Source organism: Lacerta agilis, chromosome Z (assembly GCF_009819535.1).
Source record: "Lacerta agilis isolate rLacAgi1 chromosome Z, rLacAgi1.pri, whole genome shotgun sequence".
NCBI classification, from domain to species: Eukaryota; Metazoa; Chordata; class Lepidosauria; order Squamata; family Lacertidae; genus Lacerta; species Lacerta agilis.
The window spans coordinates 21,232,370-21,257,977 of NC_046331.1; the positions used below are offsets into that span (position 1 = coordinate 21,232,370).

At 43.5% G+C, this 25,608-nt stretch overlaps 1 protein-coding gene across 2 annotated transcripts in view; it reads right to left on the reverse strand.

Moving 5' to 3' along the window:
• The window catches only part of LOC117039832 (vascular endothelial growth factor receptor kdr-like), a 190,464-nt gene that overhangs the window by 114,841 nt on the left and 50,015 nt on the right, over positions 1-25,608 (reverse strand). For both annotated transcript variants that reach the window (XM_033137080.1, XM_033137079.1), the window contains exons 2-3: positions 21,149-21,245; positions 17,600-17,820 (exon numbers count right to left, since the gene is read on the reverse strand). In XM_033137080.1, coding sequence (XP_032992971.1) covers positions 17,600-17,820; positions 21,149-21,245 — 318 coding nt within the window. The remainder of the gene's footprint in view (positions 1-17,599; positions 17,821-21,148; positions 21,246-25,608) is intronic.

Genomic DNA, 25,608 nt, shown 5'->3' on the forward strand with positions numbered 1-25,608 from the left:
CTGCAGAAATTCTTGGATGAAACTGATTATCTAGATCCATTTCAGTTAGGATTCAGATCTGATTTTGAGACCGAATTGGCCTTGTGTTTCTTGGAGCATTAAGAGTATCTCACGTCCCTGATGCATGGAGCCTCTCTCTGAGATATCAACTAAAAATGTTTTCTGTACTCTGGAGTGAGCTTCCAATTTAAATTAGACAAGCACTTAACATTCTTGCTTTTAGGTAGCTATTGACAACCTGTCTTTTAAAGAACGCCTTCCTTGAAGTATGCCTCAGCCACTTTATAATGTGTATTGCAGTTACGTAGCTTGAGGTTTTTACGAACTGCTTTGAAATCGCTGCGTATGTAGTTATTTCTATTATACATTTTACCTTTCCCAAACCTTTATTGTGCACCATGTCAGAAACATTTCACTGGGAAATGGTGCCTCAGGGGCAGAGCATATGAGCAAGTACCTAAACAGAGGTGGCGAAAGATGATGCTCTAGGGCTAAATTACAACTGAACAATTCATCGGTGGCAATCCACACAAGAGTTCCTCAACAACACAAATACAAAACTGTTAAATCTTCTCAGAGAAGGCAATTTAGAGGTGGCCAACAGAACACATTTCTTTTTCTTTTTCTTTTTAAAAAAACGGTATTGGGAGGGGGAGGGGGAGGAAATTACAGACCCATTAGCTATGTCTGCCTTGGTTGAATGGCTAGAAATTAAAGCTAGAAATATTACTCATATAGAAGAATGAACTTTTTTGAAGAAGGTTCATTATAGCTTTGACAAGGGAAAGTCTACCTCACATGTTATTTCTCTCCCCACCTTCTTTCTTTACTGCATTCCCCACATCTTTCTTGAAGGAGTTCAAGGGGGCATACACGGTTATCCCCCTCCTCATTTAAATACCTAAAATAACCCTGTGGGGTAGGTTAGGCTGAGAGTCAGTAGCTGGGTGACCCAGTGAGTTCATGGTTGAGTGTGGATTTGAACCCTGGTTTCTCAAGTCCTAGTCCATCACTCTAACCACTACACCACACTGACTCACTTACATATACGACTCTCATTTACTTAATTTGTATACCACTTTTTGGCCCAAAGACCTTCGAATCTGTGAACACCATATTGCTATAATGAAAGGTGAAATTAAAGTGCAATGTATAATCTGCAGTAAATGGATAGCAAAAATGAAATACTTGATAGTGGTTGACCTACACATTGAACTGGCCTAAATATGGTGCTAACTCACAACCCTAGGAGTGACTCATCCCACGAATCTTTCATGAATTTCTCACTTGGGAACCACATCCTTTAATCCAGGAAGCCACAAAATGAATGGAATCTGCTATCTGTGGTGGAGGCTGTGGCTTCCTTTTCCTTAGAGGTTTTCATTGAAAGTTTGTTCAGGTTTCTTATTAGAAAGAGAGTAACTGCAGGCTGGGTAAGAGCAGTGGCTTCCAGACAGCTTATAAATAGTTTTTTTCAATTAGAAGACCATCAATAGGAAATAAGCTCAGCAGAGAAAGATAACTTGCCCACCACTATCAGTCGTACCCTAGAAGTGTGTAGCTGCAGAGGAGTCTTGAGTGCTATTTTTCTAGAAAAAGAGGTGCCAACACCCATCATGAATGCCTCCCTCTTTCCCTTAGAATGGCAATGGTGTCCATCTAAGAAGTGCCAGAACTGAGTTCTGGTGAGTTCTGGCTGAAAAAAGCCCTGCTTTTAATAGAGGAGGAGGAGGAGGAGGAGGAGGAGGAGGAGGAGGAGGAGGAGACTTGCAAACTTCAGCCTTGCAGGTTCTGGCTGCAAATTATAGAAGAAAAACTCTTCCAATTAATGTCCACCTCCAGGGGCAGCCCCCATGACATCACCAGGGACTGCCCCTAGGTCTCATATTTGAGCCTTGAAATCTCAGGGTCTGGGATGCTCCTGACCTGGCAACCCTAACTGAAAATAAAAACTGTTATTATCATAATACTGTTGTATGTATGGTTTGACCACACCTGGAATACTGTGTACAGTTCTGTCCACCTCATTCCAAAAAGGACATCGTTAAGATGGAAAAGTTTTCTTAAAAGGGGCAACCAAATAATCAAGGGGTTGGAGCAACTCCTTTGAAAATTTAATTGCCATTCAGCACTAAAACGTGGGTTTCCCTGAAGGAAAATGTTGGGGCAAACAGAAGTGTGGATGAGACCTCAATTAAAATTTGATAGGGTCTGCTTGCAGGCTGACAGTGTAAAGAAACCTAACACACAAGGGGCAAGGGACAGGGAGGGAAGATGAGAGGAAAACAACCCCTAACTCAGGCACCAATTCTTGACCAGCAGGCACAATTCAGGGGTGGGAGGTGCCTCATGGAGCTGAGTTTTTAGCAAAGATGACAGAATGCAATGCCATAAACTTGTGCTGTTTGGCAGAAATAATAGTTGGTGTGAACCTTCCAAAACACTTATATCCAAATACTGCATCTCCAAGAGGCTGTCCACTGTTTAGATACTGCTGAAAAATACATTCCTTACATTCCAACATTTTCAATTTATTTATCACATCTCTATCTTGCCTTCTTCCATCAGAGAAGTCACAGTGGTGTACCTGGGATCCCCAGGCACCCTACACAAAGAGAGGGGATCAATAAGACAGAGGAGAAACATTACCAAAAGACATATTGAAGAAGAAGACAGCTACTCAGAGATAATAGAGCTGACTTTCTTCTTCTTCTTTTTTGTCTTGGGTTCCCAGGTTTATAACCACTGAAGGAAGCAGATCACATGCCTAGCAGGTTCACAGATAATGCTGTTTACAAGAAAGTTCCATGGTCCCTGCTTCCTCTACACACATGGTGAACTCAATAAGCTTAGCAATAAGTCTTGACTTCCTTTGGCTCACTGGTTTACAGGCTTCAAGAACTGCCCCCCCCTTTCATCTGCGAGGGAAAGAGACAGTCATCAACATGGTTCATCTGCTTTTTACTGGGTTATACACTGTGCAGCATTCAAGCATGATGCTTCCCTAATGCTTTCAGGAGACCTTTGGCAGGAGAGTTCTGCAACACAAGCCCTGCCTATTACAAAGATGGATTGCGTTAGATTTTTAAAAGATGTTATTGAGGAGCCATCACCAGCCTGATGCCCTTGGAGCACTACTTCCATCGGGCAAAGCCGCTGTGGCTTATGGGAGGTGTAGTCCAAAACCTCTAAATTGATGAAGGATGCTGTGTAGCATATCTGTTGAGCCTGGGCATTCGTCATAACAGAATAACCTATGCCTCAGGACCGGCTTGCAAGACAGGACTTGTTCTTCTAATGTCTCAGATGTGAGACATTGGTTTTACAACCCAAGTAAGAGACTCCCCTGGCAGCTCCATGCAAGTGGGATGCTGTTGTTTGACTTTGCAATACAGTATATCATTACAATTTCTCAATTTAAGCCTTGTAGCAAAGGAAGCAAGTCTTACAGGCTGATCCAGCACCATGAAATACCAGTTCTTACCACACGAGGGTGCAGTTAGGGTGACTTCTAATCACATCCAAACGTTTCTCTTGGTACTTTGTACAGAATTTTAAATATTACCATACTGTACTTCTAAATTCATGCTTGGATGGAGGAAACTGAGCATGTGAAGCTGAAAAGCAGCTAGTAAGAAGAGAAACAACCTCCCCCATGCATTTTGCATCCTTCCCCTTTTGTTTTAAAGGTAAAAGTAAAGGTACCCCTGACCATTAGGTCCAGTTGCGGACGACTCTGGGGTTGTGCGCTCATCTTGCTCTATAAGCCAAGGTAGCTGGTGTTTGTCCACAGACAGCTTCCAGGTCATGTGGCCAGCATGACTAAGCCGCTTCTGGTGAACCAGAGCAGCGCACAGAAACGCCGTTTACCTTCCCACCAGAGCAGTACCTACCGGTATTTATCTACTTGCACTTGAGTGCTTTTGAACTGCTAGGTTGGCAGGAGCAGGGACCGAACAACGGGAGCTCACGCCATTGCGGGGATTCGAACTGCCGACCTTCTGACCTAGGCTCTGTGGTTTAGACCACAGTGCCACCTGCGTTCCTTTCGTTTTATTCAGGGTTATACAGGTATGTCCTCTGTCCTTAAAACACCCAAAACAACTTCACTCAAGAGAATCTAAGTTCTGCACCACAAACAGCTGCATTCTGCAATCTGCATAAATTATTGCAAAATTTTCACAATTCCTCTTTGATTGTTTACTACTTCGCCTAATTTAGTCTGGACTCACTAAGTCATTGGGAAAGGGAAGGAGATACATGTGGCCCCAACTCTAACTGCCGCACATTTTATATAGCTGAAATTTTGGCTGCCAAGATTTCAGCAAACATTGTCCATACCTTTCCAAACTCTCTCTCACACACAGTCATAAAAGCAAGTCCATAAGTTTCTCAGTGTACCTTATGGCACACCCTGTGTTTTTTGCACTCACAAACTTGCCCATGTCATGTTTTTGCTGGGGAGGAAACATCCAAAGTGGGGCAGAGGGAGAGGAACAATGAAATTGAAAGCCTGCTAGGATCACACTGGAAGGGGCAGAGGAAGAGAGGGGGCAAGGAAGCTATTTTATTGCCTCCCCTCATATTTCATTAGCTGTGCTTCCCTTGCCCACAGTATCTCTTGGCTCTTCTTGGTCTGCTACTTCAGGGTTTGCTAATCACAGTCAATATAGCTCTTCACATTTTGACAGGTCGGGTGGCATTATAGCTACTATTATAGCTACTATTCAAATTAGTTTTGGAAAATACCCAGAAGCAGCTCCTCTGTCCTAGTCAGCCTAAAGCCCATCCATTGGCCAGTAAATTAAAATTTCTCAAAGAGCAAAGTGCCTAAGGAAGATGAGAGTATCTACATCAACTCATGTTTGCAATTTCACACTTTCAGAATGTTTTCTGCATCAGAAGCCTGTAGAGCAAATCCAGATGCGCTCCAGAAGAGTGTTTTCAGATTTGATTTTAGATTTGATAGAAATCGAAAGAAGGGTTCTATTGTCCGCCCGATAATTTTGTTGTTATTTGCAACAATGTGCAATTGTAAAAATGATGAAAATGTTCTTTCAAGATTCGGTTTGTCATGAGAAAACAAGTCTAGCAAAGGAAACCTTCCATTCCCTCAAAAAAACTATGTCAAAACCCTGGATGACAAAGTGATATTTGCACAGTGTCAACATGATGCTCTTGCAAGATGGTTATTTTTTTACTTTATTTTATTTTTTATTAATTTTTATTTTGCTTTTCAATCATACAATCCGTGATCACTGATCACATTTTATATTTTATTTTAGCTTGGGCAAAACCAGTTGAAAGGGGAAGTTGGGGTTGGCACTGGGGCCCCCACCCTGACCTCACAACTACACCCCTTAATCACAGATGTATTTCTGTCCTCAATCCCATCATCATTACAGTAAATATATAATCCTTACATTCCGAAGTGACGGGGATGGAAGAATCTGTCGATTTCAGTTTCTTTCCATTTCATTTTTTTCCAGTCTTAAATTCAGTTCACCCCTTCTCTGCACAGGTTATTTTTGGCCATTACATCATTCCCCAGTGGGATGTAATGGCACTTGTAATGTGGAATTATTTATGATAATTATGGTCATATAATAGATGGATAATGGTAAAAGATGCAGCTAATTTAAACTTAAACATGGAACCCATGGAGGGAGGGAAGGAGGTCCAAAGGTTCGGAAAAATCTTGTATTCTAATGTTTGAAATGGTTATGTTTTATATGTACAAAATTATCAAAAACACAATAAAAATAATAAATGCCTGCTGAGCAAAGATGTTTCCAGATGACAGAAGAATACCACCAGAGCAGGGAGCAGTGAGTTCCAAAGAGCAAGCACTGCAATGGTGGAAGCCCCTGTGATCACATCCACCCACCTCACAAAGGGTTAGGGTCTTCCCCGCTGACCTTAGTGAATGGGCAGAATTATGCAGGTTACGGTGGTGTCACCCAAATCCTGTTCTCCAAGCCACTGATAGGGGCTTAAAAGGCAATAGCCACTAACTTGAATCAAATACAGAAGCAGGCCATCAACTATCAGCAGCCATTCACTTACACAGCAGAAAAGAAAGAGATGAACCCATGGGTACCATCATCAGAAGAATCATAGAACTGTAGAGTTGGAAGGGACCCTGAGGGTCATCTAATCCAACCTCCTGCAATGGAGGAATCACAGTTAAAGAATCTCTGATAGGTGGCCATCCAACCTCTGTTTAAAAACCTCCAATGAATGAGAGTCTACCACTTTCTGAGGTAGTTCATTCAAAAGGCTCTTGCCGTCAGAAAGTTCTTCCTAGCATTTAGTTGGAATTTCCTTCCTCGTAATTTGAATCCATTGGTTCGGGTCCTTTCCTTCGGAGCAGCAGAAAACAAGCTTGCTCCACCCACAGAGTTGGCAGTGCATTTTTCAGCTTCTCGAGGCAATGTTTCTTCAATCCAGCTTTCACCAACCTGGTGCCCTCCAGATGTTCCCATCCAAAACACCTGGAGGACTCCAAGTTGGTGAAGGCTGGCTTAAGTGGACGTCCACAAGCTGTCGGATAATGTCAAATGTTGACTCAGCAGTCACATGGGACCACCAGTATCTGGCATCCTGAGCTCCTAGAGAAGTGATTTCCCCTGCGGCACAAAATGTCTGTGCTGCAAGGGCAGCTCACTGCCTCCCATTCAAACACCCTTCAAGCCACCCACAGCTTCTTCAAGGGAAGAAAATTGCTATGAGCTGCAACACACATCGCACCCAGAGACAGGCAGGCACTGCAGAATGTTCACAGCTTATCGGCTGTCAGGGAAGTCCGAGGAGACGGAAAATGGTTTTTTTTGTGGGTCCTGCAGACAGGCTGTCTGGCTCGGCAGGTCGGTGGAATTCTGCAGGAAGGCAGGCAGGGTGGGGCTCACACAATTTATGTCCAGTGTAGGTCAAGGAGGTATGCTTACATGGAAGAGCTGAAGAAGCATTAATGATGGGTCAGAAGTTTTTTTTGGGGGGGGGAGTGAAGACGAGAGAGGGGCAGATGTGAGCTTAAATCAGCAGAGATTAGCAGGCAAAATGAAGCCACACCAATCTGTAGTGGAAAAACAAAACAAAGGTCACATCTGAAACATACATTTAATGCAATATGATACCACTTTATAAACAGTTGTGGCTTCCGTCAAAGAATCATGGGAAGTGTAGCTTTTTTTTTTAAGGTTCTGAGAGTTGTCAGGACCAGGGCTTTTTTTGAGCCAGAACCTGCTGCAACTCAATTCGAACACCTCTCAGGTAGGCGCCATTGCCATTCTAAGAGAGCAAGGGAGGTGTTCGTGGTGAATCCCGTCACCTCTTTTTCTAGAAAAATAGAAACCCCTATTGCCCTCACAGAGCAACAATTCTCAGACTGGTTTAAGAATCAATCCCTCTTCACAGAGATTGCTGGGAATTGTAGCTCTGTGATGTGGACAGAGATCTCCTAACAGCTCTTAGCATCCTTAACCAACTACAGTTCTCAGGATTCTTTGTGAGCGGGTAGCCATTGCTTTTAAAACAGTATCAAAGTGTTTTAAGTGTATGATTAGGAAGTGGCTGAAAAGTAGCACGGGTAGCTTTGTGATTCATTGAAACTCATCGCAGTAGCTTGCACAGCTATCATTGACAAATGGGCATGCCACACTAAATCAGAACACTAAGGCCAATTCACACTTTACACCTGGAACAGAGTTGACCCTGCTATTAGGCAGAATGAGGCAACTGCCTCAGGCAGCAGACTGGAGGGGGGGGCAAGTGATGGTCAAATGTTAGAGAGCAGAGCTGTGTGTACCACACACAAGTGGACCTGCACCTCCAGCTTGCTGTTCTCGGGTGTAGTGGAATATGTTCTTCTATAGCTGGTGTTGATGTAAGATTCACCCTGCCAGCCTGGCTGGCATTAGTACATGGAATTGGAGTGGAAGGGTGCCATACTGTCCTTTGCTTCAAACACCAAGTTGTGTTTTGGGTTGAGGCAGTCATTCTTACGATGATTCTATATTGTACTGATGGTATTTTATGTTTTGCTGCACTTGCATATTTTGCTGTAACACCTCCTCAATATTCTATATCAGGAGGTGTGTGTGTGTGTGTGTGTGTGTGTGTATGCACATGCATGCATGCCATGGTTTAAGATGCTGGTTACTAAAGTGGCAATAAGCCATAATTTCCCAGTTAGATGTAACAGGAAAGTATAGTTTGAGTTAACAAGGATCAGTGTACCATAGCTGGTATGCTAAGAAGGGCAGGCAGTGGAGTGAGGGAAGACACAGAGGGCAGGCAGTGGAGTGAGGGAAGACACAGAGTCCTGGCACTCATCTGGCTTAACACCATATAGAGATTACAAAACAAGACAGCCCCTGTTCCAGGGATCACAATCTAGAAGACACAACAGAAAATGAAAAATTACCAGTGAGGGAAGAGGAAAGCCAGCAAACCCAGACTTAAAGCAGCACTGGTGTCATGGTGTGTTTGCGATGAAAATAATAATAATAATAATAATAATAATAATAATAATAATAATAATAATTTATTTGTACCCTGCCCATCTGGCTGAGTTTCCCCAGCCACTCTGGGTGGCTCCCAAACGAATGTTAAAACAATACAGCATTAAATATTAAAAACTTCCCTAAACAGGGCTGCCTTCAGATGTCTCTTAAAAATAGGATAGCTGCTTATTTCCTTGACATCTGATGGAAGGGTGTTCCACAGGGTAGGCACCACTACTGAGAAGCCCCTCTGCTGGTTCCCTGTAACTTCACCTCTCACAATGAGGGAACCACCAGAAGGCCCTTGGCACTGGATCTCAGTGTCTGGGCTGAACGATGGGGGTGGAGACGCTCCTTCAGGTATACAGGACCGAGGCCGTTTAGGGCTTTAAAGGTCAGCACCAACACTTTGAATTGTGCTCGGAAACATACTGGGAGCCAATGTAGATCTCTCAGGACTGGTGTTATGTGGTCCCGGCGGCCACTCCCAGTCACCAGTCTAACTGCCGCATTCTGGATTAATTGCAGTTTCCGGGTCACCTTCAAAGGTAGTCCCACGCAGAGCGCATTGCAGTAGTCCAAGCAGGAGATAACCAGAGCATGCACCACTCTGGCGAGACAGTTTGTGGGCAGGTAGGGTCTCAACCTGCGTACCAGATGGAGCTGGTAGACAGCCACCCTGGACACAGAATTAACCTGTGCCTCCATGGACAGCTGTGAGTCCAAAATGACTCCCAGGCTGCACACCTGGTCCTTCAGGGGCACAGTTACCCCATTCAGGACCAGGGAGTCCTCCACACCTGCCCACCCCCTGTCCCCCCAAAACAGCACTTTTGTCTTGTCAGGATTCAACCTGAATCTGTTAGCCACCATCCATCCTCCAACTGCCTCCAGGCACTCACACAGGACAGTCACCGCCTTCACTGGTTCTGATTTAAAAAAGAGGTAGAGCTGGGTGTCATCTGCATACTGATGAACACCCAACCCAAATCCCCTGATGATCTCTTCCAGCGGCTTCATATAGATATTAAAAAGCATGCGGGAGAGGACGGAACCCTGAGGCACCGCACAAATGTTACATTACAAATTTTGCTGGGGTGGAGGAGCTCACATGGATTGCAAAAGTCAATTGGCCACATGAGCAAATGAGGCAGAGGACAGTGAAGGCTAGGTAAACACAGGGGGCACCAATAAGCTTTAGAACAATATGACTGTTCAACAAAGCAATGTTTTCTCTCTTTTTGTCTGAGTAACTGGCTACTGGTCTGTTTCTGGGCACAATTCTAAGTGATTACCAAAAAGCCCTATACAGCTTAGGTCTAAGCTCTTTGAAATATTATTTTCCACACAAACTTGCCCAGGCTCTGAGATCTTCAGGGGAGGCCCATCTCTTGGTCCCACCACTCTCACAGGCCAGCTTTATGGGGACATGGGGGAGGGCCTTCTTGGTGGCTGCTCCCAGACTTTGGAATTCCCTTCCTAGAGAATCTAGGCTGGCTCCCTCACTACTATCCTTCCACTGGCAGATGAAGACTTTGTTCTGAAATTGACTGGTTGTTTTTTTTTTTTAAGGAAAGGGGTTTAATAGTGCTGCACTGCTTTTATTATCTGTATTTCAATAGATTTGTTTATATTGTTTTAATTCTATTATAGTTTAATTAGTTTTTAACAGTTATCTTTTACATGTTCTTAACTTTTTGTATTTTATCTGTGTTTTTAAAATTTGTGTAATTTGAATCCTGGTCTGGGGAAAATACGAGATATAAATAAATATTATAATGATTATGATAATGTACTTGGCTCCATCCAGCCTATTTTGTGCAGTCAGAGATGCAAGACAGCATATTTCCCCATTCTGTCCCGTACTCATTGTATGCGTCACTTCTGTTCTGCTGCATTTCACTTTCTGACAAAACGTATGTTTTTAGTCTCACTGTCCTCTGTGGTGCAATTACATAATTTACACTGTCATTATATTATTCTACCCCATTCATTTCAATGCAAAGGAAGGACAATGCAAATGAGGGGGGGGGTAATTAATTAAGTTCTTAAAGAAATGGGAGTGCCGGATCACCTCATTTGTCTCCTGAGAAATCTCTATGTGGGACAAGAAGCTACAGTTAGAACTGGATATGGAACAACTGATTGGTTCAAAATTGGGAAAGGAGTACGACAAGGCTGTATATTGTCTCCCTGCTTATTTAACTTATATGCAGAATTCATCATGCGAAAGGCTGGACTGGATGAATCCCAAACCGGAATTAAGATTGCCGGAAAAAATATCAACAACCTCAGATATGCTGATGATACTACCTTGATGGCAGAAAGTGAGGAGGAATTAAAGAACCTTTTAATGAGGGTGAAAGAGGAGAGCGCAAAATATGGTCTGAAGCTCAACATCAAAAAAACTAAGATCGTGGCCACTGGTCCCATCACCTCCTGGCAAATAGAAGGGGAAGAAATGGAGGCAGTGAGAGATTTCACCTTCTTGGGTTCCATGATCACTGCAGATGGTGACAGCAGTCACGAAATTAGAAGACGCCTGCTTCTTGGGAGAAAAGCAATGACAAACCTAGACAGCATCTTAAAAAGCAAAGACATCACCTTGCCGACAAAGGTCCGTATAGTTAAAGCTATGGTTTTCCCAGTAGTGATGTACGGAAGTGAAAGCTGGACCATAAAGAAGGCTGATCGCCGAAGAATTGATGCTTTTGAATTATGGTGCTGGAGGAGACTCTTGAGAGTCCCATGGACTGCAAGAAGATCAAACCTATCCATTGTCAAAGAAATCAGCCATGAGTGCTCACTAGAAGGACAGATCCTGAAGTTGAGGCTCCAGTACTTTGGCCACCTCATGAGAAGAGAAGACTCCCTGGAAAAGACCCTGATGTTGGGAAAGATGGAGGGCACAAGGAGAAGGGGACGACAAAGGATGAGATGGTTGGACAGTATTCTCGAAGCTACTAACATGAGTTTGGCCAAACTGCGGGAGGCAGTGAAAGATAGGCGTGCCTGGCGTGCTCTGGTCCATGGGGTCACGAAGAGTTGGACACGACTGAACGACTGAACAACAACAACAATTAATTTGCAGATTGAAAGCAACAGCAGGGAATACTGATCATATTCATCCCAGACACAGGATGAATAAGCGAACAGTGGCAATTTCCACTCCACACACCAGGGATGTCTAACCTGTTCCCTTCTAGAGTCCAGATGTTGTTGTCAGACTACAGTTCCCATCATCTCTGACTGTGGGTCATGCTGGCTGAGGCTGATGGGAGTTGGAGTATCACATCTGGAGGGCACCACATTGGCCACTCCCATCTCAGGCCGTCTGTGCAGGCACATATATTCAGCTGTCAGGGAGCTTAGTCTGACAGCTCTGCAAAACTCCCAAGGGAAGGCTGTCAAAACAGGGGCAGGAAACAGTAGCAGGGCAGCAAAACTTCTGTTGCAACAACCATCAGGGACTTCAGCATTAAGCACAGCTGGGGGGGGGGCAAAGAGGGATGGATACTATTTTTCTTCCCCTTTATTAAGAATGGCCTGGTGCTCCCAGAGGAGGAACAATTTTCTCAGCAGTTCCTCTCACTCCACCTGCTATAGCCCAGAGCAGTTGTGTAGCCCTTTCAAAACCCACACTTGCTTTGATGCAAACACGAAACAAAAGCTATGGAAGGGCTTAAATATAGAGTAATAGTTTTAAAAAAGCAGGGCAGCAACCATAAAACTTGGCAACTGTCCTCTCTCCACTTTTTTTTTTTTTAAAAAAACTCACAATGCCATTGATTGGAACTTCCATGGCATTGCAATTTTGGGATTACATTTAGGGGCCAATGATATGGCATCCTGCTGAAGGTTCTTTGATCCCATAACCAGCACCCATCAGGAGGACCTGCATATTACACAATGGAGATGGGAAGGGGAGGCACCTAAATCGTACATGGTGTTTTAGCACCATAGCAGGAACTAGGGTGAAACACAAACTTCCGGCCAAGTGTAGCATGGCTGAATCTAGATTCCTGCTGCTTACAAAGGCTATGATGGAATTTCAGAGGGGGCAGAAATTCTGACAATTCTTGCTGCAGCAGTTCTGAATGGGCCTTTGCTAGCTGGACTGTCTTAACATGCAGTGGGTCCTTGTTTCTGTCCTCATTGCTCGAGTCTTTCCCAAACAACCCATTTTGGGGACTTCTGTCCATGTCTTTTAGTGGGTACAGTCAGGGATGTCTTAGCCATCGAGGCTACTGGCGCAAGGCGCCATGGCGCCACGGCCTGAGGAGGGCGGCTGTGCCCTCCAGTCCCACTGGCAGTGCCGCTCTCGCCCACCTCTTCTCGGGCTGTGGATGCGGGTAGGCCATCGGCAAGCCTCCCGTCAGTGCTACAGGAAGGGCTCCTTGGATGGCAGAGCTGCACCGCCGCTTCGGCCAAGCAGGTGGAGGCGGAGGCAGAGGCGGAGATGGAGCACAGCTGGCAGCATCCCCACCCGCCCCTCCGAGCCCTCCGGCTGCCCGCTGCGCCTGGCCCTGCCAGGCGGAGCGTGAGGGGCACCGGAGGGATCTTCACGCCAGGGCGCCGAATTTACTTAAGACGGCCCTGGGTACAGTTGATGGTGAAGTCCACCCCCAACTCTGCCGCTGTGCAGCCTGACGGAGTCTGGTGGAGAAGGTGACCTCTGCCATATCCTAACCCCCTCCAGCACAGCAGAGCAGGACAGATAAAAGAAAATCAGAGACCTGCAGGCGAACTCTGCCTAGCACCATGGATCATTTTGTTTTGGTTGGCTGTTAATGTGTTTGTGGCAGGGAGATTGTATCTAAAGAGGAGAGAGTTGTGAAGAGGAAGCACAGTAAACCAGATAAGTTAAGTTTTGTACTATCTGGCTTACAATGAGTCCAATATAACTGCAGGTACAGGCCACATCCTGTATTGGTCCACTCACAGATGTGAAAAAGAAGCAGAGATGTGTGATCTTAAGCTGGAAAACGGAAGGAAGGTGAAAGAAATAAGTAGACATGTCCTGTCTCTTATTTCTGTAGTCAGGTGTTCCCTGCCCATGTGCTAAATCAGTGATTCCCAAACCTTTTCGTGCCACTGCCCTCTTGGTTCCATAAACTCATCCCCAGTGCCCCCACCAAGCATTGTTCAAAACTGTGGTTTGCACAACCCAGTAAGGAAGATAATAAAACAATAACAAAACAATAATGAAAACAAAAATAAAAACAATAACAACTGGTTGCACATTTATTCGAAATCCAATTAAACTGAGTTTGGCCAAACTGTGGGAGGCAGTGAAAGATAGGTGTGCCTGGTGTGCTCTGGTCCATGGGGTCATGAAGAGTCAGACACGACTGAATGACTGAACAACAACAACAAAGTTTAATTAATTCAACAAAATTGATGAGCTTGATTCAGTGATATCAGCTTTTCAAAGTCTGACGGTCATTTACACTCTAGCACTCCCCTGCTGCAGTTAATGCTCCCCCCAGTAGGTAATCCCACCACCGCACAGGGAATGGCACTGCCCACTTTGGGAACTACTGTGGTAAAACAAGTACCCAGCAATCAGTAGAAGAGTTTGGATTTGATATCCCGCTTTATCACTACCCGAAGGAGTCTCAAAGCGGCTAACATTCTCCTTTCCCTTCCTCCCCCACAACAAACACTCTGTGAGGTGAGTGGGGCTGAGAGACTTCAAAGAAGTGTGACTAGAATGAACCACTGAGCTCTTCATAATGTGTCATATGAAGATATTTGTAACCAATTTTTATTTAAATCTAATTTACCTAAGTTTTCCTATTCATATGCATATTATGATTGCCATATTTTGTAGTTATTTACACAAATGGTTTTAATTTCCACTGCCTTCTTCTGTTCCCAGGGGCTGAAGGTATGATATTCAAGTTCCCCAATTATCAGTTTCATTAAAAAAATATAAAAATAACAAGATGATCATTTATGAATCGCTGAAATGCAATACTGATTTCACAAGTCACATCTAAGAGCTGGAGAGTTAGGTATCATGCTGAAGTATTTCTAGAGTTAATCAGTCCTCATTTCTTGCTCACAACAGGGAAGATTTTCTTAATACCAGACTGCACTTTTTTAAAAGGAAAGACCTTGGGCACTCCTGGAAGGGTCTCAAAACCCACATTGAGGCAATCGCAGAGAAAAGCAATTCAAGTCAAGGTGGTTTTTAATTTGCCAAGGGCACCAAAGGCAAGAGGGGAATTGAATTTCTGAGTGTCCTGCTTCCTGTGGCTTGAGATGCCCTGGGTGAGTCAAGAGAGTTAAAAGGCAGGCAATCACAGCAGAATGTTGAAACAGGAAAAGGAAACAGCTCAAGACTAGAATTAAGGGAGATAAAGACAAATCAAGGTTATTGTGTTGGAAGGAGAGGGAATTCCAGGAATGTACAAAATGGAGGAAGAAGAAAGTGAAGTAATTCACTGCACACACCAATGCAGAAATAAACCTAACTAAGATAAAGGGAACTCACTGCCTATTATAAGGGGTTTAGGAACGAAGTCCTGTGGGTGCAGTAGTACAGCTGGGCAGTAGCACAGGGCCCACAACCCAAAGACCACCCAAAGGACCACGCAGAGAGCGTCAGATGCCGGGGGCTGGCATGATTGTGACATCATTATTTATTCCTTTCTATTTTTTGATAACATTTCATGGCATTCACTTTTAAAAGTGAATAGAGAATAATCTCCAAATTCTGCATTGTGGTGTCAGAAGCAAACCCTGGTTCACTCCTGTATTCATGATGGCTCTCTGCTTTACGTGAGTTTTAAAATGCAAAACTGCACATGCTCTCAGTATTTACTGATTTAAGAAAAATCTGGGTCTGCAAACACTTTAGTTTGGCTCCCCCCCCCTTTTTGCTCTAACAGATCAGGAGCATAGATAGAATTATAAAGTATGGAATAATGGGGATGGGGATGGTGTGGAGGAGAGAAAGGTTAACTGTTACTTACACATGGTTGACTAAAGGCGACCACCCTATAAGACAATTAAGTCCAGGTTCTAAGATTCCTGGGCTGCACCACTGCATGGGCAGTGCTTTAAGAGACTAAGGAACAGGCGAAATCATTATTCAGATGACTTGAACATATACTCTGCCTTTCTTTGAAGATGCAATGTAGTGTTGTTGCTTTTTAATGGTATTAAGACACAAAGCCTATAGGTGTCCCCCCCCTCCCACCGGAAGGGAAACAGTGGAAAGTGATGGGCCTGGGAGATGCTTAGAGGACGGTGACACCACTGCATTGCAGTCAGCGCAGAGGGTAGCCATGTGCTTCAGGAGCTCCCTGCAAGGTAGTATCTCGGAGGCTCACCAGATGATAAACCTGGCTTGTAATGCAAGGTTGTTGCAAGTGTCACAGGGCAGCTCTGCAAATATATATGCCTTCATTGTACTGTTTTGATGCCGGCTAAAAGCTTTCCTATTTATGCAAGCCTACCAAGGCATGTAATTTTATTATGTATACCATTTTTTAAAAGAGCTGGTTTTATCTACATTTTGATTTTTTTTAAAAAAAAAATTGCTTCCTTGTTTTTCCAAGGCTCTTGGATTTATTTTCTTATAAATATGTTGTATTCTTTTATGTAAACAGTTTAGATGGTTTTCTTATGTTATGCAGTATATAAATCCTGTTAAATAAATAATGCTAAGCGCTGCTGTTATTATTCTTTGCTAAACAGTGGGATTCATTTCCAGAAGCCTGACCAGTCCTGTTACAAGTGTGTGTGTGTGTGTGTGTGTGTGTGTGTGTGTGTGATATAAAGCCACCAAGAAAATGCACTGACAGCCACCTTCCTTGATCACTAACAAAGGCTCCTCCAAGCCTTGCACTTTTCCAAAACCCTGCAAGGTATCTCAGTAGGCTTTGGATAATTTAGAGGGCAGGAGGACCCCCCCCCAAAACCCCCACCTGACTGGCAGGATGCATTGCCTGCCCCTGCCCCTCCTCCCACAATTTGTGCAGCTGGGGTCTGGCATGGTACATCTCCCGTGGTCTCCAGGTTCCTCTGCTCAAGTTGGTTTCTACTGTGACTTCACAGGAAGCTGCCTTATACTGAGTCAGATAATTGGTCCATCCAGCAACTGCCCCATTGTTTCAGGCAGGGGTCTTTCCCAGCCCTGCCTGGAAATGCTGATTATTGAAATTAAGCCAAGACAGGTGCACAACCACTGAGCTGCCCATCCCCCTGCTTTTTAACCTTGGTTGTTCTCTGCCTTCCTAGGATTTCCACTTTCTCAAACTGAGAGGCTAAGGGCCAAGCAATGATGACTACAGAGGATTCCCCTCTACATCCTGCTTAGTTGGTTTGAAGGTTCATTTCTTCACCACGGAGGGCTCCCCTCCACACTCTTCATTTCAATGCAGCCAGCATGAAAATACATGATGTGAGTGAATCCAAGAACCTGCCCCTCAGGCCTCCCACGCATATCTTTCTCTTCCTAGTCCTGTACTAGTTCATGTCTTTGTCTTTGCCCTTGACATCTTTCACACCTTTGCTGTTACAATCAATGATAAGCAAACAAGATAGGAAGTACAAGCTTTGCATTATCCAGGTGTGTATAGTAGAGTAAAAGAAAAAGAGACTAGAAAACAACAACACAGAAGTGGCACAGAGTGAAATAAAATGGGCACCAGCATTTTAAAAGTTGTAGTCATGTCATGAACTCCAAAAGAGGAAAACTACAAAATGTCAGAAGGGTCAGTTCCTGGCAGGTTTTGCTTGCTGCAGCATAAAACTTTGCCACACCAAGAGTATTAGATGCACTTTGGTAAAAGAGTAAAAGAACCTAAAATGCATCTAGTTGTCTTGGCAGATTTAACAAAGATGTTGTGGGCCACTGACAACCCCTCCAGATTCACGTGGCATTGTGGGCTTTGTGGGAAATTAAGTAGCATCAGGGTGGAATGTTTTTTTAAGGGTGGGGAGCCAAAAGCAGACATCAGCAATCAGCCTGGCAGATTTAATGAAAGGGGTTGGCTTGCCATCTTTCATGCCATGAGAAGAAGCAGATTGGTATCCTGAAAGACAGGTTAATGAGTACTTCATATATATATTGAACCACTTACCTCTGACGAAAACGTATAACTTGGCCTTGAGTTCTTTGTTTGATGGAAGGTCACTGTAAAGGCAGGTGAAGTAGCTTGTGTCATTGGCAACAGCTCGGTTGACCACAAGGGTGCTGCAGGTGTGATGTGACCTGTCTGGGCATTTCTTTTCGAATACCTGCCACCGATTGCCATCCTTGTACTGGTCATTTCTCCAGATCCAAGTCAAACCAGGCGAGCCCCTGTCAAAAGAAAACATTGAGACATGAAACCTGTTTTGGTCTTCAGACGTAATTAGGCAAGTACATATGTGAGTGTAACATAGAGATGTGTCACCTCAGTCTGGCCCTTGGAACTGGATGGAGGATAGAGAAGCGTGTGTAAAAATTCTTTGGCATGGCAGGAATGTAGCCTACCATAGAAATGTAAGAGTATCATCCATTGCTTCAAACATTTCCCCCCTCATTCACTCTGGGTCAGGACTCACCCATTCTGGCATGCAGCCCCCTGAAGGCTGTCCATGAGAGAACATGGCCCTCAGGCTGAAAAAGGCTCCTCACCCCTGATGTATATGTGGCGTATATGTGAGTACAACCTATGCTTTAACAATATGGAGTGGGGATGAATTGTATGATGCATGGGTGTATGGATAAAATTATACACGACTTGGAGAAAGTGGTTATATAAAAGTTTTGCTGCCTCCCTCATATCACCAGAACTCTTTGACATCCAATGAAGCTGAATGTTGGAAGATTAAGGACAGATGAAATAAAACACTTCATCACTCAGTACATAGGAGGCAGTCACAGCCACCAACTTGGATGGCTTCAAAAGATGACACAAATTCCTGGAGGAGAAAGCTATTAGTGGCTACTAGCCATGATGGCTATGCTCTGAAGTTGGGGGCGGTAAAAGAAGAAGGAGAAGGAGAAAGTGGGCTAAAGAGGCACAATTTGCATATTTTTTGCAGATGCTAATTTATATGTATAGTTGCACATTTAGAAATAATTTAAATAGAAATAGAATTAATGTTATATTGGGGAAGAGTGGTGAGGTGGCCTGTGTGCGCTGGCTCAGCCTGCTGTCCTAGTGCCAGCCTCAAGCGTTGTCTCCCTCCCCACTCCTAAGGCTGAGGGGGAGCCCTTTATGGGGTTATATTTAAACCAGACTTATTCCAGGCTGCTCTTCAAATAGGGAACTCCTTCAAGTATAGGGCTGTCCTCTAAAGTAGGACACATAGATTACTGGCACATCCAGCTCAGTGCTGCCTACATTGACTGATAGCAGATTTCTTGGGATATCAGACAGAGAACGTTATCATTCCTACCTGGAGACACAAGGGATTGAACCTGAGACCTTATGCATGCAAAGCAGATGCTCAGTCACTGAACTATGGGCCTTCCCTACTCCAGACACAGTCAGGCTCTTCTGCCAACTAGCCAGACACCATCTTCTTCCCTCACCAGGTACTATCCTTGGCCCAGTAAGCACAACCTCTACATTCTCAGATTCTGCTAACTCAACCAACCCAAACTGGGGACTTTCACAGGCATACTCATCCTTGTTCCTCAATATTCATTGGAAGAGAGTTTGCTTCCCATTCTATCTTTTACCCAAATCACCTGCAAGGAGCAGAGACTCCTCAGTGTTGGCTCCCATCTTTGCAGAATTCACTCCCAAATGGGATTCTCCCTGGCTAGCTTTCTAGCTAGCTTCGACATCACTCATGTGTGTGTCAGAAGGCTATTGGCCACAAATGGGATGGACCAAACCTGCCACTGCTCTTTATTCACTGGAGTTTGCTTATAGCTTGTTTGCAGACTGCTCATATACTATACTGATGGTCATTTTGCTTAAAGATATCAATATTGCATGTTGCTACGAGTTCCTTTAAAGCAGAAGAGTAGCTTCTAAGCACTCTCTCTTTTTCCTGGAAGAGACAACCCCATCACTATCTGTATTCTGTGATCCCATCTTCTTTAAGTAAAAACTATGATAGGCTAGTTCAGGAGAACGGCTGCGGCTTGGAGACAGGGCATCTGCTTTGCATGCAGAAGGTCCCAGGTTCAATCCATGGCATCTCTAGGCAGTCCTGGGACAGACCCCATCTGAAACCCTGGAGAGCTGTTGTTGGTCACTGCCAACAATACTGAGCTAGATGGACCAATGGCTCCCTATGTTCCTGAGGTTGGCTGCTAAAGCTGTTTGAGGAGTTATGCTAAGTCACCTTTCCCCAAAAGAAAACTTCTGAAAAGTTAAGAGATGAGTGTTCCTGCATTCCTTGCCTGACATACGTGATGTCACAAGAGCAAGGTTATAAGCAGCACAGTATTGATTCTGGAGGAAAGGTATGATTATATTCCATTTTGGTGGAACAAATAGTGGCTGTTTGAAGTTGCTATAGAAATGCTCTAAGACATTAGTGGGAAAACACACTATAGATTTCTTCCAAGTTAAATTCAAATATATTTGTTTCCATCAGTGTGAGTGAGTGGGTGTTGTAGGGGCAGGGAGGAAGGGAGAGGGAAAGAGGAAAGAGTGATTGGCTCAGGAGCTTGCAAAGAGGTCAGGATATTTTCACATGTTGTGACGTTTAAACATAGCATTTTCACTGCAATATTCTGCCTTGCACTGAATTCCTCATTAGAGTATGATTAGGAGGTGATTGCCAAAGAGGGTTTTAAAAAAGATTTATGGTCCAACCATAGATTTAAACAAAAGAGAGCCCCATTCAACTCAATGAAGCTTGCTTCTGAGTGGATATGCATAGGATCACACTGCTAATATCTCAATATATGCATGGTTATAGTGTTTGGGGATGCAGGGAGTGTAATTCAAAACATGTTCAGTAAGTTTTACAATCTGGTAGGAAGTTATTTGATTGGTTTGGACAGAATGCAAAAGCTAGAGTGGAGCACCAGTGCCCCTCCAGACTGATGTTTCAAGCTGGGACTGTCTGCATCCAAAGGATCTACTCTGCTACTCAGCTAAGCTTCCTTCCTGTCACCAATAGGGATCTGTGAATCTATCCATTTTGGTTTCTCTCAGTTTCCATTTTTCTTAAATCCAGTTCTCCACACATCCACATCAGTGTCCTGATGAAGTCATTACTATCCCACAGTGCAAAGTTCTCCTAATACGCACATGTTTGTATGCAAGTTTGCCTAAAATAAACATTTTCTGCCAAAGGTTTTTTTTTATTTTTTTTAAAAAATAATTGCATTTATACCCCACCTTTCCTTCAAGGAATCTGGTTTTTGTTTTGTCTTCTGTTTTCTCAAGAGTGGTGAGAGGGTTGCATTCTTATTATTTTATTATAGGTTTTAGGTCTGCTTTTTCATTTTCTTGTAAAAGTACCTTGAGTTTTGGTGAAGTAGGGTACAAATATTTGAAATTTCTGCCCCCTGCAACTTTTGGATCATGGCTTAATTAACACCCTCCCATTTAGAATTTCTCCCCTAATATTTCCTGTCTGGGGAACGATGCTTGTTGGGAATCCATGCATCGGCTCTGGATTTGCCACACCTTCCTTTTTAGGGTGGAACCCTGTATTCTCAGTGCACCACTTACCGGCAAGTGATTGTGAAAGGCTTTCCGGCAGCAACTGTAATATGGTCACTGTTCAAGTTTAACTCCGGTTTCATCAGCCGCAGTTCCTTCGCATGACCTGCATCAAACATGCACAAAGAACACAAGGCAAAACAATTTAAATACTTGTGTCTATATATTTCCATTCCTTTTTCACTTCTTAAACCCAAACTGACCGACAGGAGGTTGCAGATTTCAAAGACTAACACATCTCATGCAAAACTCTTTCACCATTCAACTCTTATGATGACAAATTGAGAGTAGAATATGGGGTGGATTAGAGCAGCCGCCACTGACCTGTCAGCCCTGCATATGTTTTGGAGTATAATTCCCATCAGCCCCAGCATGATGCTGGGGCTGATGGGACTTTCGGAGTGCTGCCAGAGACTGATGGGAGTTGTAGTTCAAAACAACTGGACTACAGCTGGAGGGCACCAGGTTGACAAAGGTTGACAAAGGAGATATTCAGATCTCCTACTCCCTCCTCCTGCTTTTTTAGATGTTAAAAACTTGTAAAACTTTTTCTTTGCTTATAGCAGAGATGATTAATCCCCAGTTCAAAGGCCTGGCCTGCCCCGCCCCCGGCCCCCAAGAACAATTTTTTTTCCTGGCATATGAAGACCCTTCCAATTTGCTAGAATTGTTGCAATTTCATTAGGTGGGTTGGAAAAGCTCTGCCACAATGTACTATATGTACCAATTTGAGAGGCAGTGTGGAGGTGCCCAGTGCCCTGATGGGAATGTGAATCACCCCTTTCTCAATAACCCCCACCTTTCATCTTCATGAATCAGCTGAGAAGAGGGAGCGTGTGTGTGTGTGTGCATGCACATGTCCCTTGGGACAAAATAAATAAAGATTAGCCACCCCAGCTAATGGCAAGAAAGTTGCGGGGGGGGGCGGACAAAACAGAATATAAGAACCCAGACACTCACCATCTGAATTTGCTCAGAGACAGAGATTTGTATCTATACATATACAGTAGCCCCACAATTTATGCAGGGTTACATTCTGGGGATAGCGCATAAAGCCAGAAATCAAGTATTGTGAAAACACATTGGGTGCAATGTTAGGTGGGATTGCCAAAGGTTCCCCCCCCCCAGGCACTCACCCTGTTTCCACCCCATTTTTTAAAAAAATGAAAGTTTTTTGCCAAGCACATAAAGCTGAATGTGCACAAGTTAAATGCACGTAACTCAAAATCATAGAATTGTAGAGTTCAAAGGGACCCTGGGGATCATCTAGTCCAAACCGCTGCAACACAGGAATTTGCAGCTATCCCACATGGGGATCAAACCTGCAACTTTGGCATTATCAGCATCACGCTCTAACCAACTGAGCTGTTAAGGTCTACTGTATGACATTTGTATCTTCTTTTAAGTTATGTAACAATGGTCCTGTCAGCAACACAATTCACTTGCCTTAGTGGTTTTCTGCAGTAACCGACCATAAATAAGAAATTTCTTCATATGCAACTGAAACCAGTTTAATTATGTCGTTAGAACATAAGAAGAACCCTTCTGGATCAAGCCAGTGGCAGATCTAGTCCAGTTTCCTGTTCTCAAGGTGGCCAACCGGTTGCCACTTCTGGGAAACTGGCAAGCAGGACCCAAGCATAAAAGCAGGACTCCCCCTCCACACACACACACAACTTACAGCTACTGTTATGCAGAAGCATTATTGCCTCCAACAGTGGAAGTAGTGGAGGCATCACAGTTCAACAATTCCATTCTGTTTCACCATGGGACTTTCCAATATAAATGTTACATGACACATCAGTGGCACTGAAATAAGTCTTTGCAAAAAAAAAAAAAAAAATCTGGAATTTCCAAACTTATCACTAAAAAGTGGAACGATAATTGACAATGAAATTCTGCTTTGACATTTGAAATCTGAGCAACAGATTTTAGATGACACTTCTTGGCTTCTAAATTTTAAAAAGTACAAATGTGTTGCAAGCAGTCACACACCAAACACACAAATGCTATTCCATGTTGGCTATAAAATGCTGTCAAATATTCTATGGCATTAACATATCACTCATCAGAAATGTTGACTCAGTTGACTGCCAAATATCAACTGCTAAAATAAAAAGTAAAGCAGACTATCTCATATTAAACTAAACACTGTTAAATATTGTCGTTAGTTGTTGGTCTTCAACTGATGGGTTGGGGTTGGATTGCAGGCAGAACTAAGAGATTAGCCACCACGGATTAGTTTTCACAGAACTAAGAACTTTAAAGACATGCTGGTACATGCAGATGTAACAGATAGAAACCATTCCCAAGGACAAGATATAAAAGGACATTTTAAAAGCAGCAAATGCGCAGCATGTAGCTTAACGACTGAGACCAAGGATTTCACGATACCTGGAACTAATAACACCATTAAGTTGGAAGCATTTATCACCTGTGATTCTCGTGGAGTAGTATGTGTGATTCAATGTACCTGTGGCCTTTGGTATGTAGGAAGTACAATACGAACAGTTAAAACCAGAATATTGGATCATAAGAATCGAATTCTCAATAAAGTTATAGAGGCACCTCTTACTTCCCACTTTTTAGAGGCTAAGCACAAATAAAACTGATTTCAAGTGGTTTGTTATTTACAAACACAACACTCGTGAGACAAACACAGAGATTTTGAAGGAAAAAAATACATTAGAAAGAATCATATTGGATTTTTAGATTTGGTTCTTTGGCTCCTTCAGGACTTAATAAATATATTGATTACAGCTCCTTCTTATAATTTTGCCCAGTGTTTTCTTTCCCTGAGTTTACTTCTTTTTCTTCTTTATTTCTATCTGCCACGCCCATTGGTTTGGTAGTGGGATCTGCCCCTTTAAAAAATTCACAACCCTTCTGTATTTAAACCCGTGATTAAGAACACCCTTCAGCAGTCTTTGCCTACCTTTGGAAGCATACACACCCTGAGAGTTTCTATGGCCTAAGTTAGTTTTGAGCTTTTCTCAACAAAAGATAGCACTATTTACGTAAGTTTGAAATTTCCCCCTCTTTTGGGGTCTTTGCAGCTTAGGTTTTCAAACCTCTTTCGGGTCTTACAGAGAATTGTTAGAAGTATTTGAGACTGGTTACAACCTAATTTTTGAGTCCCTTCTACATTAAGAGAATAGGGCTCGTGTAACTTAGTATCTTACACCATCTTTAAGTTTATTTTCCTTTGAAGAAACTGATAGTCTCCGTGAAACGGGATTTTTTTTAGCCAGCAACCCATCAGGTGTAACTATTTTTCTTAAAAATCCTGATTTAGGTTCTTAAATCCCCATTTAGGTTTCATATATATGTTCTGTCAGGCAACTTAATGTTTAGTTGTTGCACCTTTCTTATATTAAGCCATATATTATAATCACTCGTACAAGAGATTTTCACGGCTTTAGTTTTACTTTATCTCTGTCAAATATTCTATGGCATTAACATATCACCCATCAGAAATGTTGACTCAGTTTGACTGCCAAATATCAACTGCTAAAATAAAAAGTAAAGCAGACTATCTCATATTAAACTAAACACGGTTAAATATTGTCGTTACTTGTTGGTCTTCCACTGGTGGGTTGGGGTGGGATTGCAGGCAAAACCAAGAGAAGTTGCAGCAGGATCATAACCACCATTTTGTCTTTAAATAACAATAAAGGGTAAAAGACAGACAGACAGACAACATGCGCACGCACACACACAGAAGAAACAAGGCAGAAGACTACTGCTTTTGACATGCAACAAACAGCTGGAACAGCGTTGGCCAACCTGGTGCTCTCCAGCTGTGATACAGTGTTTGCACAGTACTGTAATAACATAAAACATGCACTTGGCTGGCATTCTGATTCACTCCAAGCTGCTGTTTTCACTGGAGAGAGAGGAGTATGCAGTGTGGAGCTTTTCCTAATCCTTCAAAATGTTTTCACAAGAGGCAAGAGAGAGAAAAGTGTTTTCTTCCTCCGCAATTACAAGTGTTTGCATTACACAGCTACTTCTTTAAGTGAGTTTCCTTTGGCTTCACAAAGCAGGGGCAGGGGGGAAGGGTCAACAAAGTGGGCTGTGGATGTTTCCTTTCTCCTGTCCTGGCTCTTATATTTTCTGCCAAAATCTTTTAATGCTCAAATCAGTACGGGAAACACAGGCAAAATAAGGTTCAAAGGCACAACAGGTGGTGGACATGGCCAAGCAAGCAAAGAGGTTGAGCCAATGAACAACATGCCTCCTTGGTTCTCATTATAAGGGAATGGGATGGACACAACTTCAGCAGGGCAAGCAGGGCATTCCTTTGCACTGGACATGGAAAGAGGAACTTCCCTTGGTGTGCTGGACCTGAACTGCCTGTTCACTCCGCCGCTATCATCCCTATGACCAAGGTGATAGAGGAGTTGGCAATGGCGGCTGTGAATGGGTTCTGGCAGCACTGGTGGTAGTTCCAGGACTGCAGGCAAGGT